The sequence below is a fragment of the Phragmites australis genome, chromosome 7, assembly GCF_958298935.1.
Source record: "Phragmites australis chromosome 7, lpPhrAust1.1, whole genome shotgun sequence".
Lineage (NCBI taxonomy): Eukaryota > Viridiplantae > Streptophyta > Magnoliopsida > Poales > Poaceae > Phragmites > Phragmites australis.
In genome coordinates this window covers 33,459,062-33,478,453 of record NC_084927.1, presented here as the reverse complement: position 1 = coordinate 33,478,453, position 19,392 = coordinate 33,459,062, and the positions used below count along the sequence as shown (strand labels likewise).

At 41.6% G+C, this 19,392-nt stretch overlaps 2 protein-coding genes and 1 pseudogene across 2 annotated transcripts; 2 read left to right on the top strand and 1 right to left on the bottom strand.

The window, feature by feature from the left end:
• The first annotated feature begins 8,160 nt into the window (after window positions 1–8,160).
• Window positions 8,161–10,872, top strand: LOC133924873 (uncharacterized membrane protein At4g09580-like). The gene is made up of 4 exons (XM_062370604.1): window positions 8,161–8,649; window positions 9,625–9,895; window positions 10,088–10,258; window positions 10,352–10,872. Exons 1-4 carry the CDS (start codon window positions 8,489–8,491, stop codon window positions 10,511–10,513), a joined length of 765 nt encoding a protein of 254 aa, XP_062226588.1. The 5' UTR covers window positions 8,161–8,488; the 3' UTR covers window positions 10,514–10,872.
• Window positions 10,873–12,005: 1,133 nt separating this feature from the next.
• Window positions 12,006–15,134, top strand: LOC133924872 (uncharacterized; annotated as a pseudogene).
• Window positions 15,135–15,232: 98 nt separating this feature from the next.
• Window positions 15,233–18,089, bottom strand: LOC133924871 (WEB family protein At5g16730, chloroplastic-like). The gene is made up of 3 exons (XM_062370602.1): window positions 17,876–18,089; window positions 17,501–17,723; window positions 15,233–17,414 (listed from the first exon to the last, which is right to left on the bottom strand). The coding sequence occupies exons 1-3, from the start codon at window positions 17,893–17,895 to the stop codon at window positions 15,378–15,380; spliced, it is 2,280 nt and encodes a 759-aa protein (XP_062226586.1). The 5' UTR covers window positions 17,896–18,089; the 3' UTR covers window positions 15,233–15,377.
• Window positions 18,090–19,392: the final 1,303 nt, after the last annotated feature.

Below are 19,392 nucleotides of genomic sequence, written 5' to 3'. Positions count from 1 at the left end.
ATAGTTAAGAATATCGGGTTTTCTCATATTCGCGCGCGACTCCAATTTTGTAGCGGTTGTTGTAACTGCCGTCGCCCAACAACACAAATAATTCTTATTTAATTGAGTGAATTATACAAAATTATAAGTATTATGCTATTTGTAACATAAAACTACAAGTATTATAAATATAAATATAAAGTATTGTATTAATTTCACATAAAATCCTATTATAATTAGATTAACTTAAAAAGTAGTCTTATATTTCTCCAAAATCCTAATTTTTTAATAATTCATGTGCCATTTTAATTGGACTTATCTAAAAAGATTGTATAAAATTGAAATTAAAATTCTTCAAAAAAATTACTTTTATAACTCTTAATAATTATTAGGGTTTTAAATAAAATTCTAAAAATATTGTAAAATTTATTAATATTTTTTATACAATGGATTAGTTTTTAAAATTATTTCTAACAAATTATATAATTTTAGAAATTAATCTATCATACAAAAAAATATTAGTGAATTTTTTTATATATTGGGATTTATTTGAGGTAGGAGTTATAAAAAAAGTTTTTTTAGAGAATTTTAGTTTAAATTCTACACATGCTATTTTAGATGAATTTAATTAAAATATGTTGCACATGGATTATAAAATACATAAAAAAATTTAGGATTTTTAAAGAAACGTAAGACAATTTTTAAGTGAATCTAGTTAAAATCAGTTTTTATGTGAAATTAATGCATAATACTTGTATTTTATGTTATTATTTATAATATTTATATTTTTTATTACAAATGACACCATATTTATACTTTTGTATAATTTACTCTATTTAATTTATATGACATACACTTTGTACAGAATGCATTATTTGCTGAGTTCAAAGACCCCACTGCTTCAGGGCATTCGCGGCTATCTGTTCCAAATTTTCTGTTGAGCTTACAGTAAAACTTCAGATCAGATTTCAGAAGTTACAGTCCCTTGATTGCTGCGGTTGTCATACGCTCCGGGTTAGTTGCCCTTGTGATTGTTTCCCACGTGTGTGATACGGAAGCAGTACCCCCCAGCAATAATTCCACTTGCAATTGTTGGATCTGCGATCTGGATGCCGGCGCGGCGTTGCATAATTTCCGTCCTCGTCACTGGGCAGAAGCTCTTGTTTATGGTTGGACTGAATGCTGCAGCTTTTGAGGTGAATCACTGTGTTTCTCGTTGCATTGACATAATCATCTTTTTCCTGAAGGGAGTTCACTAACATAATTCTATAAGAACAAAACATTATGCACTCAAAACCAAAAACAACAACAACGAAGAACAGAAACAGTATCTCTGCATCGAGTGCTCTTGCTGCTGTATGGGTGTGGTTGCACAGTAGAAATTGCGATGCCTAGTTCACCTTCTTAAGTTACAGACCAGTAACTTTGGTGCTTCAGCCTTCAGAGACAGGATTCTCTTGTTGGAATATGCATGGCACTACAGGAAAATATACCTATGAGCCGATCGACATGAACCGGAATATGATGTTTGGATGCCATGCTCCAATCCATGGTCCCTCCTCTATAACTCAGCCTCACCAACCACACCACTGGATAGTTTCCTGCAAAAGCAACCCAATCCAAAATAGCATATCCCATTCAATATGCTTCCATGCCAACCTCAACCCAGGAAAACACACATCTCGAACGCAACCTACATGAGATCTGAGTAACCTGCCCAGGTAAGAAAGCAGCGCTCTCCTGTGTCCGTTTAGTACAACCATTTTTTATCTAAATATTTTTAGAGAAAATGATTCTTTAAGATAAATTTTATACGGAAATAAAGTAAGAGAAGATAAAATTTTCAGTTCTTAACATCTATTTTATTTTGAAAAATTATTTCTAAGAGAATCACTCTAGAACAGATTAACGGAATCACTCTAGGACAGATCTAATCAACTAGACCGTCTGAGTTGGCTCGATACGGACCTGACTAGACATGATCTAGTTAAGATATGATCCGTCAGACCCGACTAACCAACCAGACTGTGTCGTATCGTCCTGCATGCTAGAAGCCTAGCCTATGGCACGACCCTAAGCAAGGCGATGGTGCAGGAGTGGGACCGGGCGGGGACATGGCAGTGGTCCATGGGGTGGAGCTTAGCCAGGCCGTGCTGGCATGGCGTGCTATAGTGTCGACCATGGGGTGGAGCTTAGCCAGGCCGTGCTGGCATGGCGTGCTATAGTGTCGACGATGTTTCATTAACCAATTTTATTTAAAAAGTTAAAACTATAAATTACTATTTAATACAGCTTATATTATTCCATTATGCGAGCTCTCCGCCAAACAATCCCATGCCTCCAGACGCGCTCTCCAAGTCTGAACTTTGAAAGCAGCGCTCTGCTCTGCCTCGTAGAAAGGCAAGCTGCAACTCCGGAATTTTAACTCGGCAGTCGGCAAAATTTTCAGGCGCAGCTCAAGCTCGGTCCACCATGTGAGAGCCACATCATCCGGGCAGTAAAAAAAAAAAGTTCCCTGCTCGCTGTTGAGATCCATGGCTGGTCCACCGTCCACGGCAATGCAGAGAGGAGGGATCAGGTCGGACCTGACGCGTACAAAATCCCCTCTGTCTCTGTCCAACGGCTGGTGGAACGTGTCGTTGTATAATCTGTCGCCACTAGGAGGCAGAGCAGAGTGACATGTGGGCGAGCGAGGTCGGCCCTCCCCATTTACAAATGAACAGGGCGCTGTTGTAGATGAAACGGACATCTCGATGTCGATCTATGATCATATGCACATGCGTACATTATGCATAAAGTCCGTGTCGCTAAAGATTTCAGATATCTGCTTGAGAGGTCCAGGGGCTATCACACTGCTTCGCTCAAAAAAACAAAAGCTAGGGTTTTTTCTAATTTAAATTTTATGTGTAGAGTGATTTTTTAAAGTAATTTTATTTCTGAAAGTGATTCTCTAAATTAAAGTATATGGAGAAAGTGATTTTATGCGGGAAGTGAATCAGAGGAAGCTATTTTTTTTTTCAGCTCTCAGCTTTTAGTTTATTTTAGAGAATCACTTCAACAAATTTCACTTGTAAGCTAAAAATTGAAAATTATTGTTTAGCAGAACTTCTCTGATTCTAACCGAAAAACTGTTCTAAAAACTCTACCAAACAGACTCTAAGATTTTTTCTTGAAACCCATTTCACAAATGGTACATTTGCTCACAAGGCATGCGAAAGCTGAACTGAAATTACTCGTTAGTAATTCTACTTACCGCAAAGCAGGACGACAAACACATGTTCTGAATCTCTACCAACAGTAATAACTGTAAAATGACCTGCCAAGTTTTTTCCCGAGCGTTGCCATTGTCATTTCTACTGCACTGAAATTTTGTGAAGACTGACGAGGAGCCTTTTCAGACTGGTCGCTGTCTTGCTGGCCTCAGCACGTCCAATGCGTCCTCTCTTTTGTTCCAAGTCACCGCTGACCAAGCACACCTCGATTTCTCTTCTTTTTGTTTATGAGATGCACACCTCGATTTGTCATGGCGAGATCTGCTACCATTGTAGAATAATTGCAACTTCCTTTCGTCAAGTTGGATCCTAGGGACACAATGTTTATTTGTCTGAAATCTGAAAGTGTTCAGCGCCAAAGTCTGATCGAGCTCTGATCTAGCATGATCGTGCAGCACCAGCACATGCACAAGGGAAATTCTGTTATTTTCCACGACTGAACATGGCAGTGGCAGTTAGCGGTTAGCGGGGTGCGTGACGAGTGGGAGAGGTGGTGGGTACCTGAAAACGAACACATGGCGTGGCCGCCGGGTCAAACGACGAGATAAACGAAGGACCTATCTTTCGTAGTTCCATGTGATGGTCTTTCTGATGATCATTTGGACAGCTGATTCATTGACAGAATTTGTAAGATATTTTCCAAATCTGGCGGTTCCATCTACTCATCATTTCTAAAAATCCGTCAAATGCTGCATTTGCTTTTGTCTATGAAGAGAATATCACGCGTCGATGACAGAGAAAAACTCAGCGTCAGGAGCCATATGGCCGCGCCCATGCAGCGATCACAAGTCACAACGGCGATGTGGCCGACCTCTTGGGCACCGCTGAATCGAAAACGAGCACCTTGCGTCCAAAGTCCAAACCACGACGCGTCAGCCAAACGCCCAAACCCCAAACCAAAGAGACAAAGAAGCAGTAAAAGAGCCAAACGCCGGGACGTGAACAGCAGATCCAGTCACCGATGTTATTACCCCAAACCTCACCTCGTATAGAGAATATACTACCACCTCAACATAATACAATTTTTTTATGATTCGTTGATCAATTCAACTTGCATATTTTAACATAACTCATATATATATATATATATATATAGGAAAACTAGTATGTACTCCTGGGTGTATGTACTCCCATCTCTCATATACCACTTTTACACGTGTGTTATACTTCTTTATCACTTTAAATATACTTCATTAGTAATTATAAGATACTACAATACAAATCTCACGAAAATTTTTATGAAATTCCATGATTTTTATCATAATTTGCGTATATACTTCTTTTATGTATAAAAAAGAGTATATAGCAAAAATGAAAGGCTAACATTGAATTTTTTTTCATACAACTCATATTGGAGTATCTTAGAATTAGTATTAGAGTATACTAAAAATGATAAAAGAGTATAAAGTGTTTGTTTAGGTGGTATATTGCATGTGGGAGTACATACTCCCAGGAGTATAGAATAGGTGTCCTATATGTCCTATATATATATATATATATATATATATATATATATATATATATATAGGACATATAGGACACCTATTCTATACTCCTGGGAGTATGTACTCCCACATGCAATATACCACCTAAACAAACACTTTATACTCTTTTATCATTTTTAGTATACTCTAATACTAATTCTAAGATACTCCAATATGAGTTGTATGAAAAAAAATTCAATGTTAGCCTTTCATTTTTGCTATATACTCTTTTTTATACATAAAAGAAGTATATACGCAAATTATGATAAAAATCATGGAATTTCATAAAAATTTTCGTGGGATTTGTATTGTAGTATCTTATAATTACTAATGAAGTATATTTAAAGTGATAAAGAAGTATAACACACGTGTAAAAGTGGTATATGAGAGGTGGGAGTACATACACCCAGGAGTACATACTAGTTTTCCTATATATAGACACACACACTAAAGCATGATTCTAAATCTAATATACACACTCTACTAATACAAATCACTAGCTCTACTCATTCAAACATCTCATACTAGCTCTATTTCATCAAGAACGAAATAATGCTTCGGAACCTCGTTCTAAGACCTATCCAAAAATCAACTAAAACGTGTATTGCTACTAAGGAACACTAGAGATTTATCCTAATTCCTTTGCTGATTTAAGGAAGAATCGAAGGAAAAACTTGGAGAAGGGAAGAAGGCTTGCTGCTGCAATTTCAGAGCAAAGTGGTGACGAAAATGAGTTGGAAATTACCAAAACCTCATACATGTAAGAGATTTTTGGTTGGACAGAGAGCTAGGGATGTGAGAAAGGCAATAGGATGACATGTATATCTTTATTTTTGCTTCATGAGGGCAGATTTTTTTAGGAAAAGTGAGAGCGAGCTTGGGAGAGGAGAGGGAGCTACTGCCCTTTTTTGCTCTTTGGCTGATTGGAGTGAGCAAGAGAGTGTGAGAGAGAGAGGGAGCACGTGAGGGAGTGAGGTGGACCTACTGGTCTTGCAGCCGAGTGAGAGAGAAAAAAGGTGGTGGGCCAGCTAGTGGGTTCCACGCTTTAGAGTAATAAAATATTTCAGCTAAAAATATATTCCTTCTCTCTTCTATTTACCCAAAAGAATGCTATAGTGCTCCGTAAATTCTAAGAATTCTTGTGTAGCAATAACAAAATGAGATGAGCCTAATTTAAATTGGACTCACCCACCACGCCTATATGAGATATAAAATAAAAGAAACTTTAGCATCGGGTATTTTCATAACTCTAAACGCAAGTTAAACCACCAAAAGAATTTAACAAGCACTCAACAAATAAACATGATGTCCGTGATGCATGCTTAAGCTTAATGACATGATTACAATTTTGAGGACGTGATAAACCTTCCCCTTAAAAGAATCTCGTCCTGAGATTCAGGTGAGCTTAGGGGAGAGTATGTTGAGTCGATGAACTTCACACTATGGGAATGAAAAATAAGGCAACACTCACATGTTGGAGAAAAACTCTCGGCCCGAAATCGATCTTCATGTTCCCACGTTGCATCATCTCCAGTATGATTGCTCCATTACACCTTAAGAAATTTGAAGGCATTGCGTCGTGTCTTCCATTCGGTTTCATAAAAAATACTCACAATAAAAAAGATCGGGTTGAAGGAGACTTTTCTTCAATTGCAAGACATGAAAGACGTTGTGTACGACGGAAAGGGATGGAGGTAGCTCCAATTGATAGGCCACCTCGCCATACCAGGCAACAATTTTGAAAGGGCCAACATATCGCGGCGTCAATTGTCCTTTTATTTGGAAACGTCGCGTTCCTCTGAGAGGAGAGACCTTGAGATAAACGAAGTCTCTAATCTTGAACATAAGCTCACGTCGGCAATAATCCGCATAACTCTTCTGATGAGATTGAGCCGTGAGAAGGTTCTTGCGATGGTCAAGACATACTCTTCTGCTTCTTTGACCAATTCCGGACCCAGAAAGGCTCTTTCGTTGGACTTGAACCAATTCAACTGTGTTCGACACCTCCTTCCATAGAGAGCTTTGTAAGGCGACATCTTAATATTAGATTGATAGTTGTTGTTGTAAGAGAACTCTGCAAACGGTAAGCAAATCTTCCATTGCTTTTCATAGGTGAGAGCACAAGCTCGCAACAGATCTTCAAGTATTTGATTTACCCTCTCTGTTTGACCATTGGTTTAAAGATGGTAGGCAGTGTTATGAAAAAACTTAGTTCCTATAACTTCATGAAGGCTCTTCTAGAAATGAGATGCACAGATAGAACCATAATCAGAGACTATCTTCATGGGAACACCATGAAGACAAATAATTTGGGCGAGTTATAGCTCCGCATATTACTTGACAGAGTGCGTGGTTTTGACGGGAAGGAAATAGGCTGATTTAGTCAACCGGTGCACAATGACCCAAATCGATCATACCCACGAGAGGTCTTAAGTAGCCCGGTAATGAAATTCATACTAATTTTCTTCCACTTCTAAGAGGGAATAAGTAAGGGTTGGAGCGTACCAGCCGACTTGATATGTTCAGCTTTGACTCTACGATAAACATCACACTAGGTGACATAAACGAGCGATCTCACGATTTATGCGGGTCTACCAAAATCTTCGCTTGAGATCTTGGTACATTTTGGTACTCCCCGAGTGAATGGATAACAAAGAATCATGAGTATAATCCAAAAATTTCTTTCTTAGCTCAAGAATCTTATGAACTAATAGACGTCTTTTGAACCACAAAGTGCCTCGATCATTAAAAAAAAAGCATCTAGCTTGCTCTTTTTCAATCTTGTCATGGATTTTCTTTGGCAAGAGGCTCGGGCTTGATGTCTGGCGGGAGCCAAGAGGCTACCATATTTTCTTTGGCAACCCTATTTGGTTTTCTTTTTTTATCCTTTAAAAACTTTGTTATTTCTCCTCCTCCATCACTATAAAAATTGATAGAACTTCTGCCAGTTTCTTAAAAAAACGTGAAACGAAACCGACGTGCTTGCTTTTTTTCAACCAGAGGAGATTAGATGTCACATCAACTTCACTTGTCTCCTGTTTACACAAAATAGAGCAATATCGCTGAAAGCACACACAATTTAAAACATCCTTTTATGAATTAGCAGGTGATATGCTATAAATAAACAAGCAAAATAAACCAGAGGAAGCGAGTATCTGAAATTGGTCGAAATTTGCAGTCCCCAAAATGCCACAGACCCAACAAAACCTGACCAAAAACATGTTTATCTTTACACCAATACCAAGAAATAGAAGATCAACCTGAACTGTTTTTTAGCTCAATTTTAAAATGCAAGTACAAGTAGTAGTATCCAAACTCACATATATTCACACCAAATACGTACACTTATCCACACACTTTATATACGAGCTAAGATTTACACTCTACTCTCACACATACACATATCTCTAGCAAGCCTCGGTGAGCACCAGCGCCGAACTTAGGTTCGAACGTCGGTGAACATGCTGCGCAACGGCAAGCCTTGCCACTCGAGCTGAAGCTCGGTCTCGATCAACAGGAATTGTTCAAGCAACCAGAAAAAGGCTAAACAAACAAAAACAGGAGAGAGAATATTCCAGCCCCTCTCTCTCCTCCCTCCTTTCCCATATAAACTTCACCAAGAAAAGCAACCTGAAAGAGGGTAGGGAAGAGAGGAGAGGGAGCCAAAGAAAGCTCTCTTCCTCTTCTTCCTCTCGAATTTCATCTCTCTCTTCTCCTCTCCCAGTCCCCAGATTTTTGCAAGGGGAAGAGGAGATGGGGAGGGAGGAGAGGTTCCCGGTGTGGGAGGCCGCGCTGGGTGCTGGGGTCGCCGCCGCTTTCGCCGCCGGGCTCGTCGGAGTCTACCTTTCCATGCCGGACTCCGACTACAGCTTCCTCAAGTTGCCGCACAATCTCGAGGAACTCCAAATCCTCACGTAAATTATTCTTGCCCCACTTATTACATGTTCCTTCTTATCAGTTTTATTCACGAAAGGTTCCATTTTTGGGGGGTAAATTTGTGTCAAGGTTTCCTATGGTTATTAGTTGATCTCTGCACGTAAATTGTCATCTTCCTTTTAGTTTGAAGCACAGTTCGATTTGCCTGTTACATTTTATTTCTAAGGCAAATCTGTTTTGGTGGATCAACCGAAGAGTAATTTACAGGCGCGTTTCTTTTTGCAATATAAAGATTTCATTTTTTTGCGATTACAATGCTAAATGACCTGATTTTCGTGGATTGAAGTTTGCGGAATGGAACAGTTGATTGTTGGTAGTTTGTAAGTAATTAGTGAGTGGTTATCTCGTGATTTGGAATGGATCTCAACGTTAGTTTGGTACGAATTCTTAGTTTCAATGTAAGGAGTATGGCATGGATCTGTAAAAATTGCGATTCGTGCTTTCGTAAATTTGGGACTTGCAAACGGATGATTTATTTGTGTTCTGGACCGTTATAAACTTTCCTTCAAATTAGTAAGATAAGTTTTTGCAATAATAAGGCGAACCATTTTAGATCTGACAGAAGACCTAACTTGAATTACAACCTGGTGCTCCGATTCAAATCTGCATTTATCTGGATTAACTTTTAAAAAGTAACTTAATCATGTTACTTTATTTTCATAATTACCATGTCACTTTCGTGCAAACTACAATTGCCCTATGCTTTGGACTTGGTCCTAGCGTGTTTCATGTGCTTTAGGGGTATTGGATAATCCCACACAATCTGATCTGTCTACACACGTCAGCTATTTGTTTGCCATATTAATGACTTGCACATTGCCTTCTGGTTCCTTGCTATGATTGATATTTTCTATTGCTGAAATGAAAGTTCTGATGTGTGCATGGAATTGCTATTGCTACTACTGAAATGGAAATGCTCTTTGTTTTTTAACATCCAATTGGTTTCTTTGCAGTGGCCATCTTGAGAACTATACTAGTGACTACACCCTACAGGTGTTGGTAGGTTATTGTGCTGTCTACATCTTCATGCAGACCTTCATGATCCCAGGGACAATATTCATGTCATTACTTGCTGGTGCTCTATTTGGTCAACTCCGTGGCTTGGCCCTGGTGGTCTTTGCTGCCACTGCTGGTGCTTCTTCGTGCTATTTCCTGTCGAAGATGATTGGGAAGCCACTGGTGTTCTCACTGTGGCCAGATAAGCTCAGTTTCTTCCAGAAACAGGTAATCTGAAGAGCAACATTACTCGATGTGGTTTGCACTTTGCACTGTTGTCATATTAAGATCTTACTTTTTTCTGCTATGCTTAAATATTTATTCTGAATTGCTCTACGTTTCGTTTAGGCTATTTGATTTAAGATCCTCTGAGACTCTGTAGTTCATGACCGATGTGAAGTAAATTGTCTTTCATTTCAGGTTGCTAAAAGAAGAGAGAAGCTGTTGAATTACATGCTTTTCCTCAGGGTCACCCCAACATTGCCAAATACCTTCATCAACTTAGCTTCACCCATAGTAGATGTCCCCTACCATACATTCTTAGTGGCAACTCTCATTGGTCTCATCCCAGCTGCTTACGTAACTGTGAGGGTAAGTTTGTAGAGTCAGATTTTATGCTTGCTCGCCTGTTTCCCTCTAGTGCGCCCTTTTTGTGCTAATATCAGTTCTGCTCTCCACATTCAGGCTGGAATTGCTCTTGGAGAGTTAACTTCTCTGAGTGACCTGTACGACACCCAGTCAATAGCACTATTATTCCTGATCGGTGTTGTTTCAGTCACACCAGCATTGTTGGGAAAAGATGAGGCACAAGAAAAACCATTGGAAATGGCGGTAGGCGCTTCATGAGCACCAAACGGTGTCACCTCACCTGTATATATCAACATCCAGCATGCGGTGGCTTCATTAGATCGGATCAACGGGCCCTTGTGGCTGGACAGCAAATGGTTCGCATGGCTACACAGCTTGGCGGGACCTCTGCCCGATGTCGGTCCATCACTTGCCTACAGAGAAACCTGTGTTGCCATCATCAGAACATTATTTGATGGCCATTCACCACATTATGAATGAATGAACCTGGGAAGCAACCCATCAGACAAGCTGCTCAGATGTGTAAACTAGAAGTGCTGTTTAGATGGGACAGTCATTTAGTCGAATCCTTGTGTATATCAACTTCATTCAATCCATATTCGGTGGTTCAAAGATAATCTGTCTTGTCCAGTTGTGTTCCTGAATCTGAAAATTTCTCCCTTCCTGTCAAGGGTCCCTCTAATGCTTGTGCCCTACCGACTGGGTTGTCATATATTTGTGACGTTTTAGATAAGATGTGGTCAAACTTTGATTTTTTAATAACTTTTAAAATATTGCAAATCTTATACGTAGATTTATTTTGATAAATACTTTTGTAATCTCATAAATTTGTTGGATTTTATGAACACACCCTAGTAGAAAAAATCTCATAAATTTGTTTGATTTTATAAACACATCCTAATAAAAAATAGTAATCAAAATACATATTGGAGACCATGTCATGTCTAAAACGTGAATATTTTTTTACCGGACTGAGTATGAAGTATGATGCAAATTGTTTCCGAGTTTCTCTACCTGTTTATGATCATGATGTTCTGGAATGGGTTGTCTCATTTCGCTGGATTCGGAATTGGAATCTGGTCGGTTACTTCCATTCAGAAGTTTTTTATTTTTATTTGAGAGGAGCTTCCGGGAACTGAAATTACGCTCTAGTCTATCTTAGATGGTCTGGGTCGGATAGAATGCCGCCTAATGGTCGTGTCGTTCAAATAGAAACGCGGTTGTTCGTTTCGGCCCGTTTCCAACAGATATTAGATTCGCTACGTGTATATCTGATGGCCCATTATCTACAGTAAAGCTGTTGCTATTTAACAGTCCCCTATTTTTCTTTTTTTCAGGCTCGCCCCCTCCTGACCTCCTCCACCCGTCTGTGACAACGGGCATCGCCACCTCCATGCTAACCTAGCTCCGCCACACCGTCTCCATTTTCCCGTGTCCGGGCACCACCCATTCAGTCATCCTTGGCCGTCCACGGTCACCGATGCACCTGCCGTCTCGCCCCACGTTCGCCGACCTGGCTCTAAGTGCGAAGATGGAAAAATCCCATCTTCAAGAACACCATATGCATTCACACCTGTTCACACGGTGAACATGAGATGCTTCGGCATTTTCACCCGTATGAAATTTAGAGGTGTGCTATAGTTAAGGCCCACGAATACTTGAACACATGCCACAGCCAGACCAGGCCACGTCGTAGCCCAAGTATTTAGATGGGCCGAGCCAACGTGTAGGGGTGTATGCTGGGCGGGCCTGTCCCATTCATCCCGCCGTCTCCGCCGCTGCGGCGAGCAGCCAGCACGCGCCACACGCCGCCAGCCCGGAATGGGGGAAGTGAAGCGCATACATGCTGTGCTTTCTCGGCCGCGCCGCCCGCGCCGCAGCGTCGTCGCCGGAGGGGGGCCTCCGACAGGTGAGTCCCGACTTCCACTCCTCCATGCGTGTGCTGCTCTTTGCGATTCGCTCCGTTCGTTCCGCAACTGCACTGATTTGGTTGGTTTCGGAAGTGGTTGGGCATACAGCAAGCTAAGGATCCAGTGAGCGAATAGCTCTGACGTTGAACTGACGAGTAGGTGAATAATTTTAATTGCTAGATTCTTCTAGGTAGCATGCCGCACTCCGGGGTGGGTGCGATTGGGTGATCTAAGAGCTGGTTAGAAGGCTCCATTTGTTGCTGAATTTAATACGAGCCTTGTATAAAACGCGAATTCACAACTACGATTGTTATCGTAGTAGTTGTGATTGTGAAATGCCAGTATTACTATGTGGAGCCTGACGATTTTTTTGTTTTCTGAATTTTGCAGTTTCAGTGCGCTTACCATAGAAGCAATGAGATGCTATCACCTACCTGTGGTAAGTGTGGACTGTGTGGTCAAGGGTCATACCCTTATGTTAATAGTTCCTAGAGGCGTGATGCTATTAATATCTATGTTAAGTGCTGTGTGCCAATAAACAAGTTATGTCACATGACGCTTCAAGTATCGAGTTTGATATTTCCATTTATTCCAATCGATAAGTCATTACAAATGTCTATACATATTTCATCTACGATTTTTTGCACAGAGAAGACCAAGAGGTTTCATATGGTCTTAATTGGGCTATTGCTGGAAGAGGTGTTGTTGTGAAAGACAAGGTCTTCCTTAACTTGGAGACATCTGAGCTTCAAAAAGGTTGTGCTAATTACCCAGGTATGTGTAAATTTTTATTGTCCTGTTATGATGTGTACGTACAATTGATATGATACTAAATACATAGCTCGGTGCCTGCTTCTGGAGCATGCAGAGCATTTGTCTGGCATTCCTCTTCATGTTAAGAGGGAATGTCATCGGTGGGGTTCCTGATGTTTCGAAAGCTCAGTTCGCAAAGCTTCTGAAGTTGGTAGGTTCTGAATTTTGGTTTTCAGCCCTCAATGTGATGGTGTTCAACAATGATTCTCGTGAATGGATCAGAAATAGTGTTAGCCTCTTTTTGTCAGCATCAAAAATTTTATCTGCCTCTTCTTAATTGAGTCCCAACACCTCCTTGTGTTTTGACAGACTGCTTCCTTGTTTAGGTGATGGTTCACCTTTCATCCATCTCAAATCTATATATTCACGATGGTGCCGTTGGTTCATCAATAGAATGTGATGCAAAGGTCCGTATCATTAGTGATAACCCCTCTGCTGTTATTTTTCTGTCCAATGTCCTTTGGAGAATACTAGATCGTGCGATTTCCCATGACACATCCCCTTTGACTATATATGCTGCCAGTTCCATAAGGTAATTATCTTTTTCATTCTCTTACGTATGATTTTAACTTATCCCCGCATTCAAGTAATATCTTTACTAGCAAGACACCAAAATCTGTAGTTGGCTACAATGTAAGGTTAATCAATATCTTTCTTTATGAATGTTTTAAGCAGTAATAATGTCAAGACTGTTCTTGGTTCTGGAACACAATATGCTAATGGATTTGCAGCAGCAGACATTGAACGCTTTATCTCTAATCCTATGTGGCAAAGCGTTTGCTGATTCAACTATTGTGAAAGATGCACTGACTGCTTTAACGGCCCCAATATTATTAGCGAGAGGAGGCCTCCCTGTTGCAGGCTGGTAGAGTCTGCTTCATATTCTTTCGTTTTATTCTTTCCGTAACATACTTATTTATCTTCCAGATTGTGTGCTTTCAGGCTTCTATGCTTTGGTGGTTCTATTGTATTATTGTTTGCTCCAGTGGAGATCATCAGGTCCTGCTCAGAAATTCGGAATGCTTTGGTGATTTCCCATTGACTGTGGTGTAGTCATCTCTTCTAAAGGGTCTACTGTGCTTTTCCCAACAAAGGCAAGGAGGGAGCCGAAATTGTTTACCAAACCAACTGCGATGATTATTGTATCATCTGTGCTTTTATAACATGATTTGTCTTGTAAAAAACATGTCATTTATGGAGGTTATAACAGTTCTTTTGCTAAGCAGCGGCATTGACATCCGATTGTCTGGATGGTTAAAATGAAAAATACTTGTAGCTGCGATAAGGAGGAATGAGACTCTGATTTGCTAACAGTGCGTTGCTATCTTTTGTACTTTCAGCACTGATGCCATACCATCACTATCAAAGCTCTCTCCCAACCAGGCTGCGTACCATTTCTTGGCTGGACGTCACGATGGTAAATTTGCCCCGGCTTACAGCAGGGGGGCTTCTCCTGTTGACCCACTTGCACTTGCAAGTTCCTTATTCTCACATGTAGGTGCGTCCGAAGACTGATGTGCTGCTACCTTTGCAGTTGAAAGAATATGATACACCAGCATATCTGATCAATGCTAAGCACTCTGGAAAGTACATTGATGGTAATATAAATTTAGCTTCCTTCCATGTGTTATTCAGCTTGCCTTTCTGGAATGGACAATAAACTGGCAAAAATTGTCAAATACAGACACTATTAGAGCTGGCATTACCAGACAATCTGCCAGACATCAAAACTGAAGATATTAGAGGTAAATAGTTCTCGACACCCTACATATAGTCAATATCCTGTTAAGTGGTATGTAAAAAGTGTAGTTCGTTTTTAACTGAGAACCGTATCTTTCGACTGCAGTTGGGGAACTTAAGGGGAAGTACAGGAGCTTTCTATTCAGCAAGTTTGGCAAATGTTTACCCGGGGAATTCTCTTTCTAAGAGATAGATATACTCCGACGAGTGTACATTTTTTTCTCAAACACGCAGGAGCAAATCCATTATTGAGGAGCAACAGCCTCATCAAGAATCCTACTGGGTATGACATGTTTAGTAGGCCCTTTCCAATAATGTATTACCCGTTACTATCATCATTCTGTAATGTCAGCTCAGGAACATGGGGCTCAACATTTCTGCTCACAGGTTCTTGAATCATTCTGTAGTATGACTGATTTGAAAATCTCTGCTTCATTTACAGCAACATTAACAAGGCATATATGAATAAATATGATCATCAAACATTAAAATGTAAGAAATGAACTCAGGGATGTAAGTACTATCAACCTTTTGTATTCTTTGAAACATCCAACATTTGCTTTACCATGATGGGGGCAAGGCACAGAAACTAGATGGTTAATCAAAGCAAGAGAGGTCACATGGCATAGAACAAAGAAATACCATCAGATGATTTCATGCTAATTTTTGCTTTTCTTCTTCAGCAAACCACCAAATCTCTTCAGTAAAGGCTTCTTTTGCTGCCGAGGTTGTTTGGTTGGTGATGCACTACTACTGTTCTCCTTTATCGAGTGCAACCCGTTGCTGTCAAGAGTTGCATCTCCTTTGTTTGATTCCAAATCGGCTTGTGAGTCATCGTCATTCTCCTTAGATGAATCATAGTCAGTGAACTTGCTGTTCTCCCACATTTTGGCAACTACCACAACCGGTTCATCATCCTCTTCACTGGTAGCCTTCTCATTATCGTCTTCCTTGTTACCACCATTCATCATGCCATCTTTTGCATTTGCAACCAGGGAAGACAGCTCTTTAATCTTCTCAGAAGCAGCTGCTTCCTTTGCCTGCAAGTCGTCATTCTCCTGTTTTATGTTCTGTAGTTCATTCTCTTTGTCCATTAGTTTTTCCTTCCATTGCAAAGTCTCAGCCTTGGCTTCCTCTCTGATTCTGTTAGCTTCCATTAGCTGAACTTCAAGGTGCTGCATCTTCTCCTGCAACTGAGCGTTTTCATTTTCCTTGCCTTTCACCACCTCCAAGGTCCTATCCATCTGAAGTCTGATAGCGACTATTTCTTCTTCTGACTTCTTAATAGAGTTTACAAAACTTAGCTCTTTGGACTGCCATTCCTCATGCGTGTTCTTAGCTTCTGCTTCCATTCTTTCAACTGACTTCGTAAGGCAAACCTTCTCATAGTTTGCTTCATCAAGCATCACTTCATAGTTCTCCTTAGTATTCTTCAGACTCATGTTAAGCTCCTCAACCTGTGCCTGGACACGCTCAATTTCGTCTTGTTTCATAAGGTACTTCTCCTGTACCTCTCTAGATTCAGCTGACATTTCGTGTAAGGCTGAGGCCAGACCTTCCATTGCCTTCTTAACCTTGTCAGCTTCATCTTTGCTAGCTTCAAGCTCCTTGTCCAGCTGGTTTTTCTGTTCAGTCAGGGTCTCTAGTTCTGAACTAGCATTTTTGTTGCTGTTCAAGGCCTCCAATTTCTCTTCTTCCGCTGCACGGAGCTTCAACCTAAGCCCTTCAACCTCTGTCCATAAATCAGCCGCCTCTTTCTCTGCAGCATCAAACCGTTCGCCTGACACATTAATATCTCCCTTCTGCCTAGCCACCTCATCCTCCAAAAACCTGACCTTGTCCTGAAGAACAGCAACTTCAGATTCTTTATCCCGGAGCAAAGTACTTGTTGCACCCAGTTCTTTCATTGCTGAATCCAAAGACTCGCCCTTCAAAATGTTAGATCGGTCAGCTTCCTCTACTGCGACCTCCAGCAGCTGCGCCTTCTTCTTCCATTCATCAGCTAACTCACTCGACTTTGATCCTGCATTCTTAGCATCAGCGACATCAATATTAAGTTCTTTAACCATGCACTCCAGCTCAGCCACCCTCTCTTCAGCAGCTTTTACTTTCTCAAGCTCAAGTTTTAATTTAGAGTTCTCTGTCTCAAGCTTTTGAATCCTCTCAGCAGCTTTTTTCGCCTTGCCATCCATCTTTGAATCAACCAGCTCTTTCAGGCGCTTAACCTCGGCATTGAGGAGCTCGACTTTCTCAGCATTCGCCTCAGCGGCCCTCATGGTATCATCTGCCTGGCTGAGCGCTTCGTTCTTGGCATCGATTGCATCTGCCAGCTCATACCTTGCTTTCTCAGCCTGCTCCACCGTCGACCGCAGTGCGGCCGCATCAGCCTCCTGCTGGCTCTGCATGCTCTCCAGCTTCCTCTGCAACGACCCAATGCTTGTCTGCTCCGACTCGACGGTGGAGGACTTCTCAGCCTCCGCTGCCTCCGTGGGCTTCCTCTGCACATCGAGTGCCTCCTGCAGCTTCGCACTGGCCTCATCAGCCACCTTCTTAGCACGCTCCAGCTCCTCCAGAACTTTGCCCTTTTCCTTCTCCTTCTCCATCAACAGCTCCTTCGCCGTCGTGAGCTCTTCTTGAACCGCGGCAAGCAGTGCCTGCAGCTCCTGAGGAGGAGGCTTCGCGGCCTTCCCTTGCTTCTGAAATCCATCAAAAACCACTCAGAATTCCACAAAAAGAACGCAGCTTTCCGCGCCGCAGCGCGAGCAATTACTGGAATTCTCACCTCAGGAGGCGTGGTGAGCCGGGGGGCGGCTTTGGTCGTGGGCGCCTTGCGGTCGGCCGACCCGGGGGACTTATCAGCCGCGCGCGGCGCACTCGGCGGCGTGCCATGGGCGGCAGTCGACTTGGGAACAGCCGGCTTGCGCGGCTTGCTGTCCTTGGGGGTCGGCGGCGTGCCCTTCTTCTCCGGCGGCTTGCCGTTGCTCTTCGCCTCGGCAGAGCCAGATCTGCGCACCAACAAACCAAATCACCATCAGACCAAGAAAGAAGAAACCACCATTTCTCCGTGCGCCCGCGCCCGCGGAGATCCACCTCGCCGGGAACTCGCAGTGATCGAGAACCGGAATCGAAAATACAGAATGGAGTGAGAAACACTTACTTGGTCTTGGAGCCCTGCATTGCTGACTCACTGCTGCTGCTGCTGCTGCTGCTTCGGATTCTGCTTCGGATTCTCCTCCTTGGTGCGTCACTCTCTAACCGGGAGGGAGGTGTTATGAATGCGAGAAATTGGGGGAAGGAGTGGTGGGTGAGCGGTTGTGGCAGCGCTGCCACAAATTGAAGAAGATGGACGGAGTTGTGGCTGCGGCAATGCGGCTAGAAGACACCGGTTTCGATCAATATCCCTGTGGGGTTTGCTGTTGGAGTGAGTCTTCACATTTTTTATCGGACAGGGAGAGGATGGAAGGTGAAGTGACGGGGCAGGCAGGCAGGCTGGAAGGGAGACGGACGGATGGGTTGGAAATGCGTTAAGAGCGCCTCCACTGGCAAGTCGAACCATCACGAAAAATTTCAGCCACGCACGAATGCGTTCGGTTCACCTCTCCGCTCTGCCGAACTATTGCGTGTGATCCATAGCTAATAAAAAATTGATTTTCTCTCCTCAGCCCCCAAACACTCGGGAGATGACCTGATATAGAGTCAGGTGATTTTACTATATACAAATATTATTTTAATAATCATGCATCGAATTAAAGATTGAGTTTGAATCTTCTGTATATGGTTTGACCGCTCTACGGCGGGAATGAGTCGACTCATGTTTGCCATCTCGCTCCATTAAGTTTTTTTTTTTGTCACTGGAGATGGCCTAATCTTTTTGGCTACGAGTTTGCGGCTGTGGTATCACTTTCGCTGTGTCGATCCTACGAAAGCAGACGGGATCCTTTTGGACAATTTGTGCTACTAGTAATTGTTGTTTTTTTCGTTGTGTTGTCTTTTTTTTCATAATGAAGCAGCATGGTCCCTAATACATATTGCTTCGAGGATTTGCACTCTTTTATTGGTGTGATGACTAGAAGTAGGTGTCACGTTGCATTCTTCAAAGTTTTCTTGGTGTTTTTTTACATGATTTTACCGCGTATATATTGCGCAAACACGCGACACATCAACCGCTTATAATTTTTGGTACTCTCGAGTCCAATGACCCATGCACTACTTTTCTTCTAAAATATATATCATTTAAGAATAAGTACATACAAATTTGATAAACTTTGACCGTTAGTATACATAGTAATATTAATATTTATCACATAAAAATTATAATAATAGATTTATCATTAAAAATACATTTAAATGATTATATTTTTAAAACTTTTTGATAACAGATAATTAGAAAAAATAAGGATAAAAAATATATGTTAAAGATCATGCCGATTTCCTAAACCGCGCTTAAAAAAGAACTTGAAACCATCGAACCCGATTTTCTGTTCACTGTATTAAACCGTTCAGTGCATCGGATTCTGGATATGATTGCGAATCTTTCCAGGTCGGTGTGTCGTCTTGTTGGTCGGGTTTCCAAGAAACTCGCGGCGCACAATGAACAAGCCCTACATGCATGATTAGCAAGACTAGTTACTAGTTTATTCCTGCGAGTAATCACAGAGCGTACGATGCGCTTCC